Source organism: Poecilia reticulata, linkage group LG11 (assembly GCF_000633615.1).
Source record: "Poecilia reticulata strain Guanapo linkage group LG11, Guppy_female_1.0+MT, whole genome shotgun sequence".
Classification (NCBI taxonomy): domain Eukaryota; kingdom Metazoa; phylum Chordata; class Actinopteri; order Cyprinodontiformes; family Poeciliidae; genus Poecilia; species Poecilia reticulata.
In genome coordinates, this window is record NC_024341.1 from 19,310,386 (window position 1) to 19,336,395 (window position 26,010).

Sequence of the window (26,010 nt, forward strand, 5' to 3'; positions counted from 1 at the left end):
TGAGGCTCCTCGGGACTCTAAACTCTCTCTGTTAGAGATTCAGCTAACACACTCAGAAAGCGGCTGTCTGCCAGGGCGACGCCGAGATGATACCAAAGGGCAACCCGGCCAGCCTGAATATTAGCAGCATGATAATTAAGCCAGATGTATAAAACAGAACCTTATCAGAGGCACAAACTTGTCCTTTGTTTGCAAACAGATGTTGAGATTCCTGATGGATTTTTTTTGTCTGCAGTGTGGGCCGAATAACTGAGGGATTTGTTACCAAAGGAACTGTTTTGTCGTGCATTTTAAACGGTGACCTTTTGTTTTTGAAATGCGCTCATCTGTGCTGTTACCGTCAGTCTCATTGCAGTGTGGAAGGATGAAGCACAACATGTGTGAATTATTAGCACAGCAACACCAAGTGATTTGCAGCTGAACACTGACTGACACCAGCAGATTAATACTATTATCTTATTTGCAGACATCTTGTTAATATCTTTCCAAAAGGTCAAACTAAAACTAACATTTTTATTATTTTAAAGTGTCTCGAGTTTCTTGGTTGGGTGGGCAGAAATGTGATTTTCTTTCTCTGGTGCTCAGATGACCTCCTTGGAGCAGGTTGGGGAGGAAGTGGTGGGTCAGGCTCGCTGTCCGTTTGAGTCCATTCAGTCCAATGTTGGATTGTTTGCCGGTAAGTTTTAGTTTATCATAAAAATTCACTTTATATTTTCATCAATCATTCTGAAATAATATGCAATCAATGTAAAGAGAAATGTGATTTTATTCCTGCTTACTGAATTTGTAATACTTTTACATGCTGCAGTGACATAGTAGCCATATATGCAGCACATAAACCAATCAGAACCAGCTGCTCTGGTCTGGTGAGACCTTAACTTATGTGCTAAATAAAATGTGTGGACGAAAACCAGCTCTGAACATCCCCTAGTTTTGGGTGGTAATTTAAAAAAGCAAATACTTAGACATAGAATGAAGCTTTCATTTGTCTGGGACATTTAATTACCTGTAATAGATGGTGCTTTCAATCTTTTTTCTAATTTTATTTCATCGATTGACTGTCCTGTTGTTTGCAGGGGGAGATTTCTATTCGGCCACCATGACGGACTTTCTAGCAAGCGATGCCGTCATCTACAGAAGCCTGGGCGAGGGCCGGCCGGTACTCAGGACCGTCAAATACGACTCCAAATGGCTCCGAGGTATTTTGCAGAAACATGACTTTGAACACTTCATGGCTGGAATCATCTTCACCATCGGCAACATTTTATTTTTGATCTTTAATAACATTTAGGCGCCGCACCTTTCAGCAGTGCAGCCTGCAGCATGTATCGACTTAATACTACATTTAAAATCCAAGCTATTTTCTCTAATTTGAATACGTTTGCATCAGTATGAAAACCTTTAAAGATAATTCTCGGCTTTTAACAGAATAAATTGCAATGGTTACCAGTTGTGTGAAATATTCTTTGTAGTCAATGAGTCCCTACAGTCTGTGGCAGAGACTCCTACAGATGCTTTGAATGTTCCCTCGCGGTGTTGCAGATCTTCACAGCAGCCACCTATGATGTAAACCAGCTGAAACCAAAGCTGAGCCTCTGATTTAATGTTGGGAAAAATTATTCTATTAAAACCTCAATAGAAAGCAAATGAAGGAAACGGGTTTGCTTTCAAAACACAACTTGTATTGTTGGTGTTTAGAGTGAGAAGTTTTAAACGCTTTGAAGCCCCAAAATCTGTATTTTCCTATTTATAAAGGCAGACCTAATTGATCTTAAAACTCAAAAGTGTTTCGGCCACATTGGTATTGTCCCTTTATTGGTCCACCTAATGGTGAAATAAATTAAAATTAGCGTTACCCTGGCGGACTGCAGGAATAATAAATCTCTTCACTGTATAAGACGGACAGTAAGATCAATTTGTCCCTCACAAGTCAATCCTTTTAATTTATACTCCAAATATTTAGTTTTTTTCTGAAAAGGATTGTGGAAAACATAGAATCTGTTTTCCAACCTGATCATTCCAGGGATGATTTAAACAGAAACGAAGTTTAAATGTTAGAGAAAAATGCACCATGAAAGTAGATGAAACGGCTGATGGTTATTCTTTTCTCTCTGCAGAGCCTCATTTCCTGCATGCCATCGACTATGGTAACTATGTCTACTTTTTCCTGAGTGAGATCGCAGTGGAATATACAGCCTTGGGCAAGGTACGTGCATGTGTGAAAAGTCTCTTCCACTGTGAAACAAGTTGGTTGAAACTTTTTATAACAATGAAACGGAAACAAACCCTAAAAGATGAGCTTATATATTAATAAATCCTTTTTAAACAGTAGTTTGTTGTGTTTTTGTAATCCTGAAAGCAGTAAAACGTATTCTTTTAAAATAAATTTAAATGAGCCACGCACAATGTTTACTCGTCTTCATTTCTTTCTTTTTCTTTTTAATTTCCGCAGGTTGTGTTTTCTCGAGTCGCGCGTGTCTGTAAGAATGATAACGGAGGATCACCCAGAGTTCTGGAAAGATACTGGACTTCTTTCCTGAAGGTGATTTTCTTGAGTGAAAGTTGCAGATGTGTTGATTTGATCTCAAGTACCTGATCAGAGTCGGGATGGAAGATCTCGTCTAAACGAGACAGGTCACTGTTCCAGCAATATGTCACATAATGCAGCTGTGTGCGAATAAATACAGTTATGAATATGCTAGAATTGAACCTCATTGTGGCAGCATGTTGGAGTAGCTCTGGTTTGTTCCTTTTGTAAAATTTCATTACGGATTTTTCTGGTTTTGGATGAAGTGCAGCTCGAAGGATGTTCTTTCTTTCTTTCTGTTTTACTTTTAGACAGCTGTTGTGATTCATAACCATGGGAAAAGGGCACCGTTTCATACCAAAGCAGTGTGAATATGCTAACACTAGCCTAGCATGAGAGCAAACTGGAGTGGATGAAAACATCTAAGATGACTGCAACACTTGTGAATATTTCCAGCCCATCTCTAAATCAGTTTGTGTTCTTCAGGCTCGGTTGAACTGCTCGGTTCCAGGAGACTCCTTCTTCTACTTCGATGTTCTTCAGTCTCTCACCAACGTGCTGCAGATCAACCAGAGGCCAGCAGTTGTTGGAGTGTTTACAACTCAGTCCAACAGGTGAGCTCACCAAGTATGTTGAGACATTTTACAGGAAATAAGTTACTTTGGTGAGAAAGCTCATGTTTTTGAGGTTTCTGTTGATTAGTAGTTCTGGTATGCATGGCTGTCTTCAGTTCTTAAATTTGTTTTAGGACGTCCTCYTTTGAGCATAATTTTGGAAAGTGGACAGAAAATTAAGACAATTTTATCAAAGTGGAGAATTAATGAAAAATTATGCAAGAAAATGTTTTAGAAGACTGGTGCATGTCTTTTCTTTTATTAAATTAGTTTTAGTTGAATTAAAAAAATAAAGGTACTTTAGCTGTTAAGGAGGTCATTTGGAAATATGGGGCCTTTTTTAAATGTGCACGTTTTTGTTAGAAGGGATGTGTGTGGTTATTGTTGGAAAGCAAAGACGTTTCTTTCACTCGACATTTATGGAAATGAGGACATCATTTAAAAACTAGGAACGCGGTACCCAGGTTCTTACTCTCGGGACTTAAAGATTTCACAAAGAAATTGGGTCCCTGTAAAGATTTGGGTCAGGGATAATAACATGTCAAATGGGGTCTCCTCAGGTACAGCTTTACATGACTGTCTGCAAAATATATACAGGTTTTTCTTGGAATCTCTCTTCCCTTGCCATTTTCAATTAATTAATCCCCTTCCCTCCTTTTTTTACTCTGTGCTCTGTCTTTTCCTTCCATTTTCAGAATACTCATAATAATCCATGAGGCTGACCTCATTAGTTGCAGCTTATTTCATAAAAATTGAGTTTACGAAGGCAAATGTGGCTCAGTGGGTGGAGTAGTCAGTCCAATGTCTGATTTTGCTGCCATTGTGGAAATATAAACTTTAAATTGCTAAATGGGTCCCGGCATGAGTCAGAAATGCTGCATTTGTTCCTGGCCATCATGGTGCGAGACAGTTGGGTTATTGCTAGGTTTTTGCAGCCGACCTGGGCCAACAGATTGCCAAACAACAAACAAGCTCCCAGTTCAGAATCGGCACCAACAGAGCCATGCAGACGAGCCACGTGACACAAGACAGAATGTTTCATGATGCATACCTGCTGTCATCATTTCCTGCGTCTCTCCAGCATCCCAGGCTCAGCAGTTTGTGCCTTTTACATGGACGACATCGAGAAAGTCTTCAACGGGAAGTTCAAAGAGCAGAGGACCAGTGACTCATCCTGGACTCCAGTGCCAGACGAACAAGTTCCCAGACCAAGGTGAGGGCTTTCTCTACAAGTCAGAGTAACCAGAAACATTAATCTAGATGCAAAAAAAAATTGTGTGCATGATTCGAATATTATCATATTGAATGTAGTGAGGTTGCTGAATGTAAAAGTTTTCTTTTCTTTTATTCCCAGACCTGGTACTTGTGCAGGCGACGGTCCGGCCTCAGACTACAAATCTTCGGTTCAGTTCCCAGATGAGATGTTGACTTTCATCAAATCTTATCCTCTGATGGATGAGGCAGTGCCCTCCGTCAACGACCGGCCCTGCTTCACACGGACGTCGAGCAGGTAAAACGCATCAGAGCTTCGTGTCCGCTTCCTGAAGTCACAATATGAATGCTGAGATGGTTCCGGTTCAGGTTCTCTGCCATGAAGGAGACTGATCATGTTTTAAAATATCAGCGCCCGTTCAGAATACAAGGAGCTCCGTTTTGGAAACACAGGAGCCATTATGTTCTGCTCCAAATCTTCTGTGAAGTTTGATTAAACATGCATGTTGTGTTTGGGTAAAATGCTTTCTTTTTAGACCTTTAGAAAGCGCTCATCCTGCGATGCAAGGTCCAAATCATCAGCAATAGCCAGGTTACACATGTAGGTGGAGAGAGTTAAGTTTGTCATTTGCTGTCAGATAGAAAATTTAGCAACCGTTACACCTGCTGCAGATAGTGGGAAAGAAGGAGTCTGCTTCACAAGATAAGCAGGTGTTGACTGGCTTACACCCACAGATGACACCTGCCCAAATCCCCCCTTACCTTCATACTCTTCTTCTTGTTTTTGGCAGAAATTGGCATCCACGAATAAATCTGTTCTTTAAATTATTGTCAGATGTGCTGTTGTAGCAGTGTGAGTACATGTATGCCAGACTGCTGCAACAAGAAAAGTGCTTTGGTGTTTTTTTTTTGTTTTTTTTTTAATCACCCAGAGAAAACCTGAACTAAATGCTCCAGGAAGGCCAGGACAATAAAAAAAAGAGTTCTTAAAGGTCAAAATGAAAGAGCAGGATGTAAAGTGTACCCGGAAGGGGCAAGTTGGAAAATTACAGCCACAGCGAGCGATAGTGAATCCGCTACCCGACCTAAAGCCTGGAGGATAATCATCTGTATCAGCCGTGATTAGATGCTGGCTCACAGTAAGTTCTTGCTCCGGCTCCCACCGACTCGGCAGCTCGGAGATTCTGTGACCTTTTTAATCTCCGGCTGTAGATTTCAAATGAGTTTCTGATGGATTCTAATTACCAGTCTGAAATGAGAATGAGATTCTTAATTCCATGTTCGAATTAGCCTCTCTGCTGGAGAGGTCCAGGCTGACCCAGATAATGATGATGCAGATATCCAAAGGGTAGCGCAAATCTGCTGACTCCTTTATGCAGCATTAGTCAGTTCGACGGTCTGAGCCCATCGGAGCACTCGGGTAAGGAGTGAGCCTCAGTTTGTTTCCATTTGGATGTGAGTTTTATGAAGAACGAGGATAAGTGACGATAAAAGGAAAGTAGGAATCAAATCGTTGGTTTTGAATGATTTCTGTAAGAATTGATGCAGATTTCTAAACCATAAAGAGAAATTTAGATTCTTGTTTCAATATGAGACCAACCTTTTTACTTATTATGTAAAGACAGCTGGAACTAGTTTGAGGTTTAAACCACATTGGGCTTTATATCACTATCCCACTTTTTAGCCTTTTTAATAAGATGCCATTGCAGCTTTTCTCCTGGTAGCAGCACTCTTCTTGATGCTGTCTGTTATTATGACCAAATGAGGACAGATCTTTCACATKTTCCCCTTGTTAAACTTGTTGGGTCAGATTTTCCTCTAAAAACGGCTGTGAACTACTTTACTGATTGATTTTTATTGGATTATTGAACAATTTCTTGCAACTATACAGTAGTTAACCTGTCATAACTATTAACTGTATAGATAAGTTAGTTTGTAATAGTAGCTGATGATTTCATAATACGCAAGAAGTATTGACAAAAGTTGAATTTTTAGATGCACTTTTGGACATTGAGGTTATGGAGCTTCTAACAACTTCAGGCTTATTTATTTGAGTTTGTTGAGAGACACAACACAGATTGAATTTTCAAGCTCTTTTTTCTTCTTTTTCTTTTTTTTTTTCAGGTCCAAGTTGACCCAGATTGTGGTGGATGTTTCAGCCGGTCCCCTTAAGGACAGGACAGTCATGTTCCTGGGCTCAGACGACGGCCGTGTCCTGAAAGTTCTGGCCAGCACACATCCCAATGACAGCTTTGGATCCAAACTCCTGGAGGACATCGACGTTTATAACCCATCCAAGTACTGCTCCTCTCATTTTTAATCCGCCTACCGCTGGCGTTGAAAAATGGGCCCGGGTTTCAGAGTAATGCTCCGTTTTCTGTTTATTCGTGTGCTCAGGTGCAACGTTCAGGGTCAGGAGGACAGGAGGGTTCTGGRTCTGGAGTTGGACAAGGACCATCATGCACTGTTTGTTGCTTTTACCAGCTGCGTAATCAGAGTGCCACTCAGCCGCTGCACCCAACATGGAGCCTGTAAAAAGTAAGGAAACGAGAATAAAACTAACAACGTTTAATCGTAGGGAAATTACAGTCAATCAAAATGTATTTTAAAAATGAAATTGGAGTCACTGTGAGACGTAGGAGTTTAACAAAGTCTCAAGTTTGGTAGCTACAAATCTATTTAACTATTAAAATAGCAAGCCTAATTTGGTAGCATAATAAATATTGTAGAAACACATGTGCATTCGGGATAATAATGGGGGGAATCTGAATCGTAAAATATGAACATTAAAGAACTTTATTTATAGACTTCATTAGGCTGAAAAGAACAGAGCTCACTGCCCAAATTAGAGCACATTCATCACTTTAGAGGGATGCATGTGCACTCACACACATGCACACACTCACATTGGTGTTAATCAGGCTCATTTTAATCACTGAGCAGGACGAATGAAAGCCAGCCAGACTGGTGTGGCAACAGCTGCAGTGGCAAAGCGAGGCTTGCACCAGCTGTAACTCCATCACGCAAAGCCACGCACGCTCTGCTGCTAGCCAATCACACACCAGCTTCACTGTGGGTTTTACACCCAACCGAGATTCAGATTCGGAAAAACTAACGAGTATGAACAAGGCGTCTGCTTTCGATGTAATGAAGCAAATTGTTGGTGAAGAATATTTGAGGTAAATTTTGGTCAATATCGACCTTAAATGACGCCTATTAACGTGTGTGGAAGGATAATCTCATGCCAAATGCAGCCTGGAACAACAGTCAGAGAGCACATGTGGGAACCCTTTTACTGCCGAAAGTACCAATAATAGGCATGTTGCATCCGAACTGTACCATGGAGCAACACAAGAAGGTTACCTCGTGTTTTACATCTGGTGGAAACTAGAAGAAGAATGTAAACTTTAGGAGGTGGAGCTACGCTGAACAATATGGCTGAAAAACCTATCATTATATAAGCCTTTCATATGGAGCATTATCAATAATTATTGATTTTTTTTTTTTTTGTTTTAAATATCTGAAATGCAGGCAAACGTGTTAAAATAATTTTTTAAACTGCTATCAGGCACAGTGGCAAAACCTTGAACCGCTGCTGCACAAGTTACTCAACTGGTTGTTGCTAGGTAACCACAGAATGAGTGAGTTGCTAGGTAACAAACAAACGAGTGAGTGAGTTGATTCCACCAACCTAGCTAATCTGGCTGTGAGCGGTTGAGCGGCTAAGGCCTTTCTTCTGCCTACATTCCCCAGAATGCTGTGCGGTTCTGGATCACAGTTCAGTGAAATAAATGAAAACTCTGTTTCATGTTTATCATGCGTCTGTCACCATATATATATATATATATATATATATATATATATACACACACACCTGATTTATTGGTTGGCTCTAGTTGTCTGACCCACTTTAGAAGTTAAAGGAGTGACGATCTGCCACTAATGTTTATTTATTTATTTTTTTACTCAGATTGCTTGTCTGTTAGTTTTTATGTCTTTTGTCTTTTGCTTGCGGTATCATTCATTTCCCCGAACCTGAACTTGTTTTTCTACTGAAAAGAAAAAAAGTTTTTTTTTTTCTGACCGTTGCCTTGACTTCACCCCCTGGTTGCTGGGACTTGCTCTCTTTATCAGAATGACTTGCGCTGTGACTGTTTGACAGCGCTGGTAAATACTTACACTGCTGTTTTGGCTGGCCGCCGTGTCGCCTCGGTGTTTTGCTTGTGAATCGTGCCACTGTGCATTCGTGCGTGATTGATAGAGCCCGAATAAAACTGGACTGGTAATGAATGAAGGCGCTTGAGAATAGACGTGCAAAGACGTGCGAGTTGTTGGCGGCCGTTGTTTGCGTTACCGAGGGTCTGCTAGATTTGAAACGGCTACCTGATGGCAGCTGCTGTCACGAGCATTTGTCTGTTTGTGTTTCAGAAACACATGAAAAGATGGTGTGACGGCTCACTGTCTCTAAACAAAAGCAGGGGAAACTCAGATGTTGTATTATCAATGTGTCCTTGATCTTAAATGCAGGTCTGGTTTTTGAACACGTCTTTGTTTATCTGACTTGTAGAGATATTTTGTGACGACTGTCAAAGGGCCATTTTGAAGGTTCAACTTTTATCTTGAAAGCAGGATACTGTAGCGTGCACAGTAAAGAGAAGATGGCTTTTTCTTTAGCTCTTCTTCATATACAAACAACTGCAACAAAATCCAATTATCAATAATTCATATAAAAACAGACGGAATACAAGTGAGATTTAAATCTTAAATCCCCAAAAGACTCCACTCTGCTTAACTTATTTCTACCTTGTAATTTAAATTTATTTTAGCTCTTAAGTTACACTTTTTGGATCTTACATTTTGGCAAAATTACACAAAGAACTAAATATTTTCCTTGTTCTACAATCTTTGTTGTATTTTCTAAGGGTTGTTTTTCAAATTTATTTGCAATAATATTTAAACTTTGATTTAACTTTGCAAGAATATATTTTTGCCATATTGTTCGTTATTGACTCCTGTTTTACCAGTAATTGTGATTTGTTCAGGTGACTTTCTTGAAATGTAATGAAATCTCCTGTTTCATTAAATCTTTTGAATGGAGAGCAACTGATTAGAAACTATTGAAATGTCCATGTTAACTCGCAGAGCTAAACGTTGTAGATGAGCAGAGTCAGCTGAATCAATGAAAACAAACGGAGAAGTAACGAAGGTTTATTATGTGATAATGAAGGAATTAGATCAGTGCTATGGGGAAAATGGGGAGATCTGAATTGTTCATGAACCACTTGAACTACAGCCTGTGTGTGAATTTAACCTCATGAAGGAAAAAGCAAATAACAATAAATCCCCGTCTTCTTCCTTTTCCTCCTCCAGAGCCTGCCTGGCCTCTCGTGACCCTTACTGCATCTGGCTCCGCACCGGGACATGCGCCAACATGGCACCAGGCTTCAAGTATGTTCCAGTTCCTCGTAATCTTTCTCTCACTGTCGCGCTGCCGTTCTGTCTCCCCGTACTTCCTGTTATCATCGGTCTGACGGCCAATAAGGCTCCGGAGGTCCTGCTCGTCTGTCAGCCCTGGCAGCAGAAGGGTCGTACGTCTGAAAGTTGTAAATCTGTGATGCCAGAGTGAAAGGATGGATGTAGAAGTGCAGTGAGGACCAATGTTGGGAAGGATTTCTTGGAGTGATGTTGGTCTAAATCAAAAATCTGTTGAGTCACAAACAAACTCAGCCTCTGACTTTCTGTTGAGCAATTTGTCCTGCTGACGGCGACAGTTCTTGAATTATCACTTATTTTGCTTCGGTTTTTCATAGTAATGAGCATCCAGTGATGAGATCCATCTTTATAAAACATGTGCAGAAGGGATTTGTTTTTTATATATTGATGTGAATTCCCACAAATCTTTTTGGTCACATTTTATCGTTCAGCGACTCCATCAAATGCCAGACTTTTAGTTTGGAAAGAGTTTTTGTAACTTTAGAAATTCCATCCTTCATTTGTTTCTTTCATGCTGCTTAGTTTGACAATTTTAGATTTCCCCAGCAGAACTTTTAAATAATTAAATAACTTTGATACCTGCAAAATATTCAAAATAAATACTAAAATGCTGTTTTGTTTTCTCTCTGGATTCATCACAGTCTTCAAAACCGTCCGTAATTTCCTCTCTAAAAACTGAGGGATTGTGTTGTTTTGCATCAAATTATATTTGGCTGAATCCAAACATTAGATCAGAGTGGATTTAATAAGTAGTATAATCAGAGCTGCTGCGTCTCTCATTAATGTAATCATTAACAGTTGTGGACATTATGTGTCAGTTACTCAAACCTTAAAATATAATAAAAATTAAAATCAGGTTTATTTCAGTCTAATTTTCAAAGCTTTAACACTATTTTCTCATTGGAACTACATTTGCGACGCATGCTATCCAACCTCACCACTTTCCCAAGCCTCAGAGTATCATTTTTCATAAAGCTCACATAGGTGTGCTGTGCAGCTCTGTGATTGTACCCAGGGAAGCTTCTTGATCTCCCCCGACTCCGAGTTTTAACAGAATTTCCCAGAGTTAAACTTTGATCATCTGAGGACACAGCCTCGCTCCGTCGACGCTGCACCAGGTGCTGAAAAATCGCTTCCTCAGCTTCCCGTCCCTGGCAGATGGCTGGCATTCCAGCCATTTATGTGCGGCTGGTTTTTGATCACTGATCTGTGCTGCTGATCTGCAGATGAGACCTTTGTCGTTCCTGCGCTGCCTTTGCAAGAAGCAGCTTGGTTTCAGAACAGGTGGGAGTTGCTGGTGCAGCTGAACGTGGATGCTGAGAGAAAGTCTCAGGACTCTGATGGGTTCAGGGTTCAACTCTGACCTAAAGACTAAAGCAGAATAGTTGCTGCTCCCACAAAGCAACGTGATTATGTTTAGTCCTTCCTTAGCGTCACTAATTTTATGCTTATATATATTTTAGAATCTTTTTCTTCCTCCTAACCTCAATTTGCTTTCATTTATTTTAGCCAAACATGGTTTTGAGTCCATTAATTTAATCTCAGAACCAGTCTTACTGATGTTCTGCATCTCTCTGATCACTTCGCTGTGACTGATTATATTTACATACCAGAATGTTGCAGGTGCTTCGTTGCTCCCTGAGGTTCAGAACAAGGCTTTCCTCTGGAGACATACGTGAAAATAATATAAGTTCGATTTGCGGAGGGTTGGAGGAATGGCAAAAAAATCCAATAGCCGCAGATCGATGTTATGACGTGCTGCATCGTGAGCCCGAGTTACCCGACACTTAAAAGGTATTGATTGAGAGGTTCCACAAACACTGGGTTTCGCAAGTTAGAAGCTGCCTGCTGAGTTTGTTTGTTTGTGCATATCTGCGTGTATTTCTAATCCTGGTACTGCTTGAGAATATTGACAAACTCGATGTGAAGACAGTGGGCTTTTATCTTAGGGCTAGAATCTCTTGGTATGAATGTGGTGTTATGAATTGAGCCGATTCATTTGGGAGTCTGCAGAATCTCCTAAAGGAGAAACTCTGCAGGTTTTCAAATCGTTGATGCTGAACTTAATTAACAAAATGTACAAAATATTCCATCATAAAATATGTAATATGTCAAGTAACTGTTACCTTAATTGTTATAAAACGGCTGAGTATAAAAAACAATTTAAAAGGAATTTGACTTCATAGCCGTAGCTGAAGCCTTGAAATGGGGTGCTGTCTCTTTAAGAAGCCTTTCTGCGACTCCCCCTTCAGCATATCATCACAGCAGTGCTTCTCTCTGCCGTCCATGGATGACGTTTATAACCGTTATTAGGAGCTTTGTAGTGAATTTGATTAACTAAGCACACAGTTCTACCAGGTGCTGGATAATGGCTGCTGTTGCTAGTCTTGAGGGGCAAACGTTTAGGCACCCAAAAGGCTGCCAAGGGAGAATCAAGGATTTCTCAAACATGCATGGCTGGGTAGAGTCTGGGACTAATATTAAAATGTAATTTAAAAAGTTAATTTTGCAGAATACGCTTTAAAAAGTTGCCTTAAAAAGCTGAATGCGTTCACGTTTAAATCCTTTGAATTTTAAAGAGGAAAATGTGGATTAATCGATATCAAAGTAGATGTCACAAGATGCAACAATAATTTCGGAATGTTCTTTTAGAAAATTGTTTGCAGTATTTGTTAGGAACAGTTCTTAAAATAAAGAAAATACTGGAATAACTATAACGCTGATTCATGCTGTGCTCTGAAGTTGGAACTTGTCTGGTTTGTGACGGGACAACGAGTTTAATGTCCTCCAATTTATATATAAATAAATCCAAGATCAGCCTGGGTAGGCTGCATTTTTTATTATAACCCTGGATTTAAAAGATTTAAAGCCATATAAATGTTCCGCAGTGAAACCTTTCTCTCTGCTCGGTTCATTCCCAGCTCATATTCCCACCATCTCTCCGTCTAGACGGTGTTTACACTTGCTACTGAAGCCTCCGTCTCCGAGACCCAGGCTGTCAGGGACCCAGTATAATTTGACAGGGTCAACTTGTCCCCTCGTATGAAGAACCACATTACAGTCATCTTACTTTTTTCTTCTTTTTTTAATACTTTTTTATATTGTATTATGTCAAAACAGAACAGTAGCATCTTTTAGAAATTTCCGTTGATGGATTTCAGGYTGCTGATAGTGAAACGGCCGTGTCTTAAATATTTATGTCACATTTTCATGCAATTTAAGGGAAAGCTGTCCGCTGGAACGAAGCATGGAAATTGAGTTTCATTGAACCTCTCTGAGGCACTTTGAGCCCTACAAGGTCTACAGCAGCACTCGACTTGAGATTTTCTGCTCTTTTTTTTCTTTTTGTCTATACATCAAGCCAGTCTGATCGCACCAATATTTCTATCAAAACTGAACATTATCGGTGTCAAACACAAATATTCCAGCAGGCATACATAATCCCAGCATTGATCTGGCTCCTCTGCTGCCAGCTCTTTGTTTGCCTGCATCGTTTTTATCYGTCTCTCCTCGTGGATCGATGCGAGGAGAGAGGGGGCAGTCGCCTGTCTTTTAACTCATCGACTTTTTATGGGCACTTGTTCAAAGGTAGAGGGAAGCTTTCCGCACAAGTCACTGAGTTGGTTAAAATTAGTTTTGATTAATTAAAAGCATTTTTTTTTTGTTTTCAAAAACCTCTTTAGCAAAATGATTCTGATAACATGATTTAAATGATGATAAATTTGCTTTTGATTTGAGAACTGCAGCTGCAGATGCCGTGTTTTTCCTCTCRTTGAATTTGAGGAGTTTGTTATACGACTTTAGGATAAATATGACACATGATTGGCGTTTCTAATAAGATCATGTCATTATGACAGGGAATGAGTTTTGAGACGGGCTTTACGTAAAGGTTTCCATGTCTTTAGGGAGCTATTATAACAACTTGGCGCTTCAGAGCTTATCTGTGGTCAGCAGAGAAATAAAGGTCAATCCATAAATCTATACTCGTAGTTGGTGAGCATGCTTGCACATTTATTAGTCATGTTCACAGTATTCAGTCCATGGAAACAAATGAGAKATTYATTATTTCCAATTCTAAATGGATGCTRGAGTTAAATAAAAAATAAAACTTTGAGCGCTGCTGTAGCTCATGTTCAAACCTACAGGAGGCGACCAACATGCAGTACCGACTCGACTCTGTTAAGCTAAGGCAGTTAGCATCATGGAGCGCCTGCTACTTCGTCCAATATGTAATTAAAAAGTAAAMCAKCAGAACCATGCCTGAYTTAGTCATATGGGAAACCACTAGTGGTGACATCAGTGCTTCACAGAAAGTGTTTGGGATAAAAAGGAAGGAGAAAAACTTGACACGGATTCCAAATACACAACAAAACCAGTTATGGAATAAATGATGTTGTGGCTTCTGATGCAAAGCAACGATTTATCTACATGGGATTACCTATAGATTAGCAGGAAAGACGGAATTCAAAGCCTTAAAACTTTAAAATGAAACATTCCTCTTCTATGCGTCTTTCTAATGTGCCTGRCKTCTTTCAGTTGTAAATATTTTAAACATGTAGRAACATGAAATAAAACTGCACTAAAGTGAACTATCTACACTACAACCGTATGGAAACATTTCCATTGTCATATTTGCAAACAAATAATTTACAATGACTCACATTTCTCATCTCTAGGACTAAAAAAGAACTGAATCATCTTAAGCTAAAGAAAATGGAAAGAAAGAAATGACTAATATTTCACAACAAAGTTGTTTGGGACACATATTGAACTCCCAGAGTTTTGTTTTGCTGTTTTTAGCCTGGCATTAATATCGGAAGCTAAATCAGATCTTCTTCCTCTGTTGTAATAAATAGAGGACTTTCTGTTGTAGTTGATGTTGGGTTTGTTTTAAAGTTGTAAAAATATGCAAAAAATACTTGCAAAACAGCTGAGAAACAAAGGCAGTGAGAGAATAATGTCCAGTGTTTCTAACAGSCTCATCAATCCTTACCTTCGGGCTTGATAAACYGCTGCTGAAATGATGGCGCTGATGGAAAARCTGGCAGGCAGTTTTGTTTTGGTCTGCTTCATTTACTTTCGAAATGAGATATTTCAATTCATCTGGAAAAAGAATGCCAGATGAAGTCAAAACACTGTTTTCTGCTAACTTCAGAGAATTGTCCATTTGCCCACAGACACAGGAAACAATATCTTCCACGGCAGCACAAAAGACGCTCGGCTCGTAGTTTTTAATACAGACAGGAGTGGGGATGGAGCAGAGAGGAGACGCCGCAGGAAGATTAAAATGGACAGGATGAGCAGGTTGAGATGAAAAAGAGGCGAGGAAGGAAACTGAGGGGGAAGCGAAGCTGTGATGCAAGATGCGGAAAGGAAGAAGAAAGGGGGCAAAACATATGAGACGGAAAATTACAAAACAAGAGCAATATCTGTGTCAGACACTTGAGGGATGAAGAAATAAAAGCAAGACAGATATAGACATACAATTCAAGAGAGCCGTTTTATTTTCATTCTGAGCTTTTCTTCTTGATTTTGTGTTGGCAATTATAAATCAGGGCTTGTTTTCAATCAGTTGTTTTGTTAAGCAAACCACATCGAGTGTTTTCAGATCCAGTCAGGCTCTAATTCTCTTTAAAGGAAAAGCTGCCACTTTGACCACAAAAAGTCACCACCTTAATTTACCAAAGCAAATTCACTGATGCAGCTAATCACCTGATTGTTTTWTATTTTTTAATCATGACATRGTCAGTGTTTTCTCACAAACTAAATTATTTCTGAATCTGCTGCTCGTGGTTTAGGCAGATTCCATCCAAAGTTTCCATCGAGCAAACACAACACACAAAGTAACCCTAATTTTATTTTATTTTTTTTTTGCATGGCTGTGAAGAAATCCAGCAAAAGATTAAGCCCTGTTATGTCTATGAATCAGAATATTGTTTATGATGAACCTTTTATCTATACCTGGTGTGCACTGGAGCCCAGGGTGTAAAATGTAAAATGTATTGGTGTGTAATGACACACCAATACATTACCTCATAATATCAATTGTCAATACACAGTTTATGATGCAAGCATTCAACTTCCCCAGTGACTAAAGCTTCATTAGTGTAGACAAAGCATGTGCATGGTGTATAAAATTGATTAGTGCAGCATTTAGCAGTGGCACATATTCACGGTATGTCTGAGTTAACATGCTAATGCCACAGACTTTTACTGCATGTCCAGCTAATCTGTGGCCACCAGATTAGCTGGAGATCACATTCTGCATACCACAGTATCAGATGTGAAGGAAATCAATGCTGAAGCTTTACTTAAATGTCCCCACACCGTCAAAACACTAAGTACGTAATGGTTGGATTGTATCAGTCACAAAGGGTCCACAAAAATACTTTATGAATATCTCACTTTATGAAACATTAAAAAAAAAATTCAGTTTGCTTGTGGAAAAGAGGTGTGAAAACTGCAAAAACTGTTTGATTTCTGAAATCTCTGTTTTGTTTTTTTTAAGTCCAAATGATTGTGTGTTAGATATATTTTCTAAAAGTGCATTTGATTTAATTAGACATCGAATTAATTTGGCCAATAATTTGTGTGTGGAAGTGTTTACTACATAGGGTTAGAGGAAAAAAACGCTCTAAATGCAATCACAGCTTTTTTTTTTTTAAATTACAAACTCTGAATCAGGACATAACTAATCACTAGCTGCATGTTGTGAGATGAGATGAAAACTTTATTTGACAAGACTGATGTAAACAGAGTGAACAGCAGGAAGAGGAGGGCTAAAGCAACAGCAAACTGCAACAAAAACTATTTCCCAGGTGAGRGAGTGACTGCAGTTTTACTAAAACCACCTGGTGCTGCATGCTTCCAAAGTCTCAGATTTGTACATAGTTTGAAGKCGGCKGTTATTCCCTGCAGTAAACCTCATAATGAGTTACAGCTTCCTGACAAACTGAAGAAGTTGAGCGCTACAGGCTCTGTTCCGATTTCTTTTTTGTCTTCCACACTCTGCGAGGCAGTGGAAGAAAGTTTGTCCAAGTTCAGTCATTATCCTCTATTAGCATCACATCACAGCAATATAAGTCACAACAGCCCACTCGTCCTGCGTTTGGTCCGCCTCACTTAGCATCACACTAGGGTTAGACAGATTCCCGAGACGCCAGTCCGGGCGCAGGTCCTCGTCCTGCATCTCCAGCATCCCCATCTGGGAGAAGGGAAGAGCAGCAAAACAAAATATCATGCTCATAACTGAAGTTTAATGGAGCAAGTGAGAAGGACTAAGATCTCCTTCTTCAAAGGATGTGTAAATTCCTTAGTGTCATGTGACTTTAAAGTTTAAAATGTTATAAAATGCATTCTGACATCCTTTACATTGTACCTGCTACTCACTGCTCAGGTACATCTATAAAGTAGTTTCAGTAAAGTGTTTTTTTCCCCATACTTTTTTCAGAGTTTGATTTTAAAAAATAAATAAATAAATTTTAAGTTTCAGTGTCAAAATCGGATAAGATTAACATGCCATGGGATTTTTAGTGACGTCAAACCACACAATGCGTCATTTTATGAAATGATGACTTGAGGTCTTATCAAATCAAAGCAAGCACAGAGCCGTTGCTCAGGCTGACCTCAGCGAGGCTGATTGAAGGATAAATATAGARCAGCCTCCACGGGCAGAGCGACRGCTCAGAGTTTTTCTCGACTGTCTGTAAGCTGAAGTGAGTTTAGCTTCGCAAAATTCTGCTGATGAGTAAAAGATTTCCTCCAGGGAGAAGAAAGACATGGAGGGGAAGGATGATGAAGTAAGAATAGAAAGAGCTGAAGAGGAAGAGTAACGTCTTACATAACATCAACCCGAAACAGAAACTGCACCGTCTTAGAAAGGAGGTGGATGAAATGGAAAGAGTCATCTTGCCTGCCAGCATGAAGAACAAGCATTTGTTAAAATTGGAGCCAATTATGTTTTAGTTTTGAGTTCAAAGTCGTATTATAGAATAGATTCAGCCTCTAGATTAGTCAACGTTGCATCAAAGTGTCTTTATTTACCAAATAAGGCAACGTCGGCACTTTTAATTGACATTTAATGCAACTTTTAAAGCAACTTTGCATTTAAAATGTTATTTACCAAATGACACTTCATGACAACAGTCATAGACATTCATAAAGACTCMTTCATGTTCATGATAGGTGCCATGTTGACAGTGTGGTGTCAGTCTTGTGCTTCAAATAAAATGTTACCAATATTTCTTTCAAGAAAATACAGCCAACACTAAACAGAGGCTCACATTCTGTCTCAAAACCAATTAAAGTTATAAAATGGTGCTGCAAAATCTGCCATTTTTGTAAAAAAACACTTTGTGCATTCACTCCAGCATTAATGACATTTTTCCAAGTTTATCATGAACAGCTGATATTTTTGCATTGTATGAAACTGAACCCAAAAGGGGAAAAAACATTATACTGTCACATGCAGTGACTTTATAAGTATTCTTTTACTCACAATATTTCTCCATCATATCACTCCATCATTTCTCTGTGTGTCTAATAACCTCTTCTAATCTCATGTTAAGGAGCTTCTTCCTTCTTATTCCAGTTTTGCTTCAGATTTTTGAAGTGAAGTCCTGACTTGGGTCGCGACCAGTAAATGTCTTCACAGCTTTTCTTGAAGCTCTTTCGGTATCCTCACTCTGATGAAAAGGGGATTAGTTTTTATCTAAAGCAAACCTTTGGTCTCGTCTCAAAATATATAATGCGAGTTTTATTTTCTGAACCTTTATAGCTAYGTTTGCATTAAATGCTTGCATGCGTAGAAATCAAGCTAGTCCACGTTCTGGCGTTCCAATTKGAATCATGTTTTGCAACATGTAATATTATTTATACCCAACCAGACTACCTGAAATATATCCCTCCATTCATTTGATTCAAAGCTTTATTAAAGACTTGAGCTGCTCTGTGTCAAATGAAGTTGTTTGTCAGTAAACCGCAAGCTGTTCAAAGTCTCAATAACTTTTACTTCTTTGAAGTACACACAACCTGTGAATGTTCATTTAGCAGTAAACTCCCGCAGCCGCGCATACATCGCAATTACATTTCACAGTCTTTCAAATGCGTTAACGCCTCCACCGCCGAGCCGCAACACCGGGGACGTGAAATCACAATGTAAGCGACGCCGGCGTCTGATAACTTGGCTGTCTTTTCCAACCGAGTCTATTTTCATCCCCTCCTCCGAGTCGCTCCCCGCTAGATGAGCGAGGCGTTCAGGTGCCTGAGAGCGGTTGGGATATATAGCTGCTCACCGTTGCATCGACCTCCTCCTGTTCTCTCCTTTTTTCTTTTTTTTTTCCCTCCTCACTTACAGCTCAGCCCACGCTGGTGGAAATGAAGCTCAAGCTGAAAAGCAGCAAGAGAAGGAAGGAGAGAAAACGAGCAATGAGGGGAGATAAATATTGAGTGGCTGAGGGGGAGGACGAGTTAGCAAATATGAGGTACAGAGATATGAAGTGGAGTGCATGAGAGGAGGAAATTAAAATGATGCTTTTACATTTCATTAAATGGGCTCTAAATGTTTCCACTTCTCGTCTGTTACATAATTTACTTAGTGCGTGTGTAATGCAGGTTTATTATACCGCCATGTAAATACAGTATCGACGGACAACTTAAAGAACACAATAAAAGGAAATGTAAGGTGGACAGTCACTGTTGAAGAAAATTTAATTTCCATTTCCTGCCACGGTTTCTGAGTGTGGGAAAAAAACACAAAGATGAACTTTAAATCATGTTTGTCTCCATTCTGAMGTTTGTTGAACACATTTTACTGCAGACAAATGTTCTGGTTCACATGCGGAGTGATCAAATGAGATGTTCAGTCAATCAACTAAGAAATGCTGAGGGCTTCATATGYAAATGCATAGTCCATCAAAGTTTAAAGTTCACTGCTGGTGCATGTACGTTTAATAAATTAAAGGGATTTAATGAAAGGCTTAAATGAAGTGTAAATACGCTGCGTCTTAGTAAAATGTGTTTCACGCTTCCTGGATGTCTGCTTGACTGCCAAATGCCTCCAAGGGTCCTGCAGGTCTCTCCTCAGAGGGACGTGTGCAACCCCTTTCTTTTTTTTCTTTTTCTTTTTTTTTAAAGGGTAGACTGTGTGTGCATTTCAAATTTTGAGAAAAATGCTTTGTGACAAAGCATCTGACCCATAAGATGATAGAATGGATAATGGAGACAGGAAAAGCCCACAGTCAATGTTTAGGATGTTGGGTTCATGTCAAACTTAAGATTTTTAATCCGATTTCATTTTACTCTCAGCTCATGTCAAGACTTTGGAGCCAAATCCAACTTAAATGTTCTTCAGTAAAATAAAATAACTCATTAGCTCCAGCGATTTCCAGAAAAACCCACGGCCATTTTGCCCTTCACTTTTTTGCGTGCATGCATCTTACAGAGGTGCATTTTGTGCCGAGTTCAGCTTGATTCTAAGCTGAAATCACGCTTTCTGTATGCCCAGGGTATAGCATCATTGCTGCAAGTGGTTTACATATATTTTCAATGCGCAGAGTTGCCCTGAGACCTCGTCATAACACAGACAGATGTTCATTACTGCCACAAGAAGCATCAAAATGGCAGAGAAGGGAATATCTGACAGGTTGCATCATTACAGAATGACATTTGAACTCAAAGTGCATCATTTGGCTTGAAATGAGCCCAGACAAAAGAACACCTTGCTYTTTGTATTACTTCTCAAACACAGCACCTATGAATTAATGCTTAGATCCCAATCAGACAGATCCATATGTGAAGAAATACACTGAATTCCTCCAACTCAAAATGGATAGCCGTTAAAAAATGCATCTTGCAGATTGGGTCACATTTGCTTTAACATAMATTTTTTGGAGGGTAAACTCTCGATGCTTGTCTTCTGCATGCTCCGCGTTCTGGCTGGTCMRTGCAGCGTACTGAATGACGACTCCAAGCCGTGCACTGAGTTCTCTTTAACACAACAGTTGGTGAGCGGTTGGGCATTTGTGCTCACCCTTGTTGAGGCAGTGCAGTCTGCTGAGCCGCAGACTTTCGCTTGCAGCATCACACCAGGAAATCTGCTGGGGTGTAAAATGAAAACAAGGCGAGAGGAGTTAAATACGGCCCAGACATTAGTGAAGACGGATGTAGAGGAAGGATAGTTTTGTRAAACAAGGGAGAAGAAAGGCGGGTTAGTTGAAATCGTGGGATTGAGATCATTTTTATAGCAGTAATCTTGCAGCTCATTAAACTAAAACAAGAGTTTTTAACCACTGTTTTCTTTTATACAGATGGAAAATGATGTTTTCCCAAATGACTCTGACACGGATCATGGCAGTTTGACAAACATAGGACCTTTTACTAGATGTGCTTTTACAAACCAATCCACCAATAACATCAAACTCTACTGGTGGTTTTGTCTCGGAAAAGATGAGGAGAAACAAAGGAGATCAGCTTTGACTACTCATTTCTCACTCATGTGAGGACATTTATGTTTTCACATATCTTAAACAAAAACAAGTCTCTTTCATCAACAGTAGCTAAAGCTTTCTATACATTACTTCAGAACATTTTAGTGGTGTTTAGCGTTTTCTTTAGCAAATGAATGTGGTTTAAACAGGCCAAACCTTTTCAAAATGCTATGCAACACTGTTCTCATCATGAGCTCCTCATGCGATTCACCTGTGTCTTATTCTGGCTATTTTAAGTTGGAACAAATGTTGTAGTGTGCCAACTTAGTCCAGACCAGATTTACCTGCATTTCTATTTGTGTAGATGTCTATAATTTGAAATTAGTCTTAAACATTCGAACGTCCAGGTCACCAGCGGAACAAGTCGGCGTCGGGCCGGGGGGCGGGGCCAATGACCGGGTCCAATGACCGGGGCCAATGACCGGGCCCCTCAGGTGTGTCACCTGCGCTGCTGGAAACTGTTGGGGGGACAGGGGGTGCGGGTTCAGTTTGGGCCGCGTTTCTCATTTCATTTTTACCCAGGAAGCACATTGGCTAAACCGTGAGTGAAACAGTCACTGGGACTGACTACTATATATTCCACTGAGGGACAGTAACTTTAATATTACATACACCTTTCTGAACAGACATTAAAGTGACTTGAAAACATTCCTCCCTTCCAGACCCGGGCCCCCATCTRGCCCRGGCCAGGGGGCAGCTGCACCCCTAGATCCCCCCATCGCTCCCGCCTGGTCTAGGTATATTATAAAACATGTACCCTGTTTTTTGCATGACTGTAGAATTGGATGGGAGATCATCAATAAGAGAAATGTGTGTTAACTACAACCGATGCCAAACAGAACTTTTCTCTTTGGCATCAGATTCTTCTTATTGATGAAACACTATTTTCGATGTTGGCTGAAACTATTCAGTAAGACGGTCACGACCCCATTTCAACTTTCTCAAGGCTTTTATTTTATTTGTAAAACATCGAGATAAAATAAATGCCAGCGACAAAACATGAGGGATGGCTGCGGTTTCTACAGCAGGAACCATTGTTCTTTCACATCGGCCTAATCGATACAACTTCATTGGTGGGATGTCAACTGTGTGCTGGAGGACAATAAAGGTTTCACCTCCATCTGCCCTCATTTTGCTTTATTTTATCTTTTAGTTTTTAACAGTTAAATGACTTCTATTTCCTCACGCGGACAAACGGTGAAAATAAAGCAAAGCTCCTCGTCTTGGACACCTTTGCTTTACGGAAGTAATTTTGTGCTCCGCGGCTGTGAAATCCTGATTTGTAGTCCCTTTAAAAATTGATTTGAAGGTCAGATGGACGTGTCGGCTGTGAGGAAGGCAGGCTCGGTAAACAACAGGGACTCAGACCCAGAGACAGACACTCAGACGAGGGTAAATGGCTTCATTTACTGCCGCTGCACTCAGATATAGGCCGYTTCACTTTACTGCCACTGACGGCGAGCGCGAGTGTTTTTCATGCTCACCTCTCGTCACAGCCTGTCTCCTGTCTGGACGAGTTTCACCTTTTCCACTTTAATTGGAGGACAAAGAGGAGGTGAAGAAGTTTGCTGCTTCACCTCTTTCGACCTCTGAAATTCATTGGCCTTCAAACTAAATAAAAACTTGGACATGGAGTGTGGGTGATAAGCTAATTAAACGTCTTATCTCGTCTTTATAGATGCCAAGTCACTGATGGATTTCCTGATAAGCTTTACCCRACAGCAGCTAACAAAATGAAAGCCATGTCTGATGTGTGTGTGAAGMTTTTCTTTTCTAAATGCTCTTTTCTGTTGTCTTTTTCTCTGCAGAGCCGGGTTCGAACAGGATATAGAGGGCGACCACTCTTTCTACCCCGACAACTGTCACAGTAAGATAAATCTGTTCTTTTAAAACCTCGGTAACGATTTTCGGAGCCATGATATGAGCTGCAGAGGTGTAAAGGTTATGGATTGTTAAAACACAGCCTGGGGTTTGTTTCCATGGGTTTTACAATCCAAGTTATGGAGTTCATCCTAGTTTKAGACCTAATTGGAAAATCTGGGTCATGTAAAAAATGAACTGTCTGGTTTACTGTTTAGTTTTTACTTTTTGGAGAAATTCTAAGCCAATAGTGGAGCCAAAGAAACACATTAGAGTTTTTGTCTGCCCTGCCCTTTACCCAGTGGAATACAGCACTTCTCTGAGTGTAACGGTCATCATCTCCCACTATTTGTCCTTATGGACCCCATGATAATTACCTCTGTCTCTAATGTGGTTACAGGTGGACCAAGTTCTGTCTGTTAATTATTTAAATAACAAATTATTCAGTATCCTTCACTCTAAAAGTGAAATGTTTTTGCAAGACCCCATTGCTTGTGTTTTTATTTTATCCTATGTTTGAAAGATTGACCATATATTGTGTTRAAGYTCAGTGTTTGGGCTATTTGTTGGTTTTTCTTTTATCTGTTCTGTTTAATAGCTGGGATTGTTCTTTGCTTTTAGTCTCCAAATCAAATCTTACTGGTTTGTAACAGTTGCTCAAATTTTCATTCATATCCTGAGAAGTTTAGTTTTTTTTCCTGATAACTGATGTGTGAAACCAGTCTGAATTTTTCTTCTGTTCAGTCTAAAGTGTAACATTCCTGTCAGATAWAAGGATAACATTGCAGTACAATGAACACTGAATTTTGGTGTTATCTTTACAGTATTATRAAATCTGACTGGTGTTGTGTTATCTTTTGTTCAGCTGATGTGTTGGCCACAACACGAAACCAGGAATCAGCAGCTGACTCTGCCTACGGTAAACACAAACATGTCTACTGGTTTTTTTCTTTTCATATTTTGACTCCGGTTAATATATCAAAGTAGGACATGGTAATAGGAGACAGTAAGTTTATAAGTGAGTGTTTTTGGTGCAATGGGGTTTATTTGTCTCAGACTCCAGATGTTTATCTCAGATATTTAGGAAAGGTTTAATATTAGAGAATATTAGAGAAGATCTAAATGCAACTTTGCTTGTTTGTGGTGTAGCCCTAAAGTTACTGTTCCCATAAAATGCAGCTTGCAGGTTTGTCAAAACTTGGTNAAATCTGACTGGTGTTGTGTTATCTTTTGTTCAGCTGATGTGTTGGCCACAACACGAAACCAGGAATCAGCAGCTGACTCTGCCTACGGTAAACACAAACATGTCTACTGGTTTTTTCTTTTCATATTTTGACTCCGGTTAATATATCAAAGTAGGACATGGTAATAGGAGACAGTAAGTTTATAAGTGAGTGTTTTTGGTGCAATGGGGTTTATTTGTCTCAGACTCCAGATGTTTATCTCAGATATTTAGGAAAGGTTTAATATTAGAGAATATTAGAGAAGATCTAAATGCAACTTTGCTTGTTTGTGGTGTAGCCCTAAAGTTACTGTTCCCATAAAATGCAGCTTGCAGGTTTGTCAAAACTTGGTRGTGCAYTGTGCTTTGTTGGATCTGTATAAGTCTGGCCATTTGTTAAAAAACRGCATTCATGCCATTCTTTCACGTCTATGACATTCTGAAACTCAGACAGAATCCCCTAAAACCAAGAGGCCAAGGAACKTCCTTRTCTGACGTCTCTGCTAACGAGCGTAGACTCAACCAGGAGAAACCCCGTTTTGTCGCCTGGTTGGCTCAAGTTAATGTACAGCAACTCATTGCTCAGTTTGACATCATTACCTTCCACCACTTTACAGTCCAGCAGATCAAAGCCCGACCTCGCTCAGCAACCTGCTCTGTATTCATTGCTGCAGCTCAGCTGCTACCTGACTGTCAAGAGTCCTTCTCGTAAACCACCAGCAGCAGCAGCAGCATTGTCATTCACCGAGCAGCAGCCGAACCCACACAGTGAATCCCATTACGGCTCTATGTGGTGCATCCAGTGATTAAAGCCGGAGAGGGGACGGCCAGAAAGACACTTTTTGGTTTGTGGTCCACTTGACTCGAGCCGAGTTTGTTTTTTAGGAACACTTGAGCCCAAGAGGCTGCGTTGTGTCAGCAGCGCTGATGAAGAGAACGAAGGTGAGGGAGAGCAAGGTCGTCAGACTGTGAGCCCGATGAATCAGGGAAATGAAAGCGATCAATGATTAGTCCGTTTTTTTTTACCACGTACTGAAAACATTTACAGACCTAATTMAACTCTGAATGATGTTCTCCATCAGTCTCTTCAAATTCAATCACCGCCTCCATTTGACATTGCCACGTCCATGTATTGAAGTAATTTTTTTTAAAGTGAGCAACCCTGAGTCAGACGCAGCATCTCCTGAGGTAATTTCACTGTAGGCCATGAGAGCGAAGGTTGGAGCCGTAGCCGTCGGAGCACAGAGAGCGCCTCGCTTTGTATTCTACCACTCAGCTTAATTGCATCCACCTGGAATTGGAATGAGGCTGTGTTAGTTGACAAGAATTAAAATCATACTTTTAGAAAAGGAAAACTGAAGTGGAGCGCAGAGAGACTCTAATTCAGCTGATAGTCGGCTTTATTTATTGTCACCTTTATTGGATTATATGATTTAATCCTGTTTTTTTTTTGTAGATTGTTGTGAAATTAATTTAGTTCAGTGTACGCTCTTTTGAAAACAAAGGATAAGCTTTTTTTTTTTTTTAAAGTGTTGTTTTTGTTCTTATACATGCAGTAACTTTTATAAAGGTTGCAAATGTGGCAGCTGGCTTTTG

The 26,010-nt window shown here is 39.9% G+C and overlaps 1 protein-coding gene across 5 annotated transcripts in view; it reads left to right on the forward strand.

The window, feature by feature from the left end:
- LOC103472534 (semaphorin-6D-like) overlaps positions 1-26,010 on the forward strand; it is a 183,477-nt gene that overhangs the window by 135,635 nt on the left and 21,832 nt on the right. For 4 of the 5 annotated variants that reach the window (XM_008422238.2, XM_008422237.2, XM_008422234.2 and 1 more), the window contains 12 exons: positions 586-676; positions 1,077-1,199; positions 2,118-2,206; positions 2,453-2,542; positions 3,014-3,141; positions 4,223-4,354; positions 4,496-4,651; positions 6,478-6,651; positions 6,751-6,891; positions 9,724-9,801; positions 23,141-23,199; positions 24,058-24,111. In XM_008422238.2, the coding sequence (XP_008420460.1) occupies positions 586-676; positions 1,077-1,199; positions 2,118-2,206; positions 2,453-2,542; positions 3,014-3,141; positions 4,223-4,354; positions 4,496-4,651; positions 6,478-6,651; positions 6,751-6,891; positions 9,724-9,801; positions 23,141-23,199; positions 24,058-24,111 (1,315 nt within the window). Of the gene's footprint in view, positions 1-585; positions 677-1,076; positions 1,200-2,117; positions 2,207-2,452; positions 2,543-3,013; positions 3,142-4,222; positions 4,355-4,495; positions 4,652-6,477; positions 6,652-6,750; positions 6,892-9,723; positions 9,802-23,140; positions 23,200-24,057; positions 24,112-24,430; positions 24,485-26,010 lie in introns of all 5 variants that reach the window. The other variant, XM_008422235.2, reaches the window with a different exon arrangement.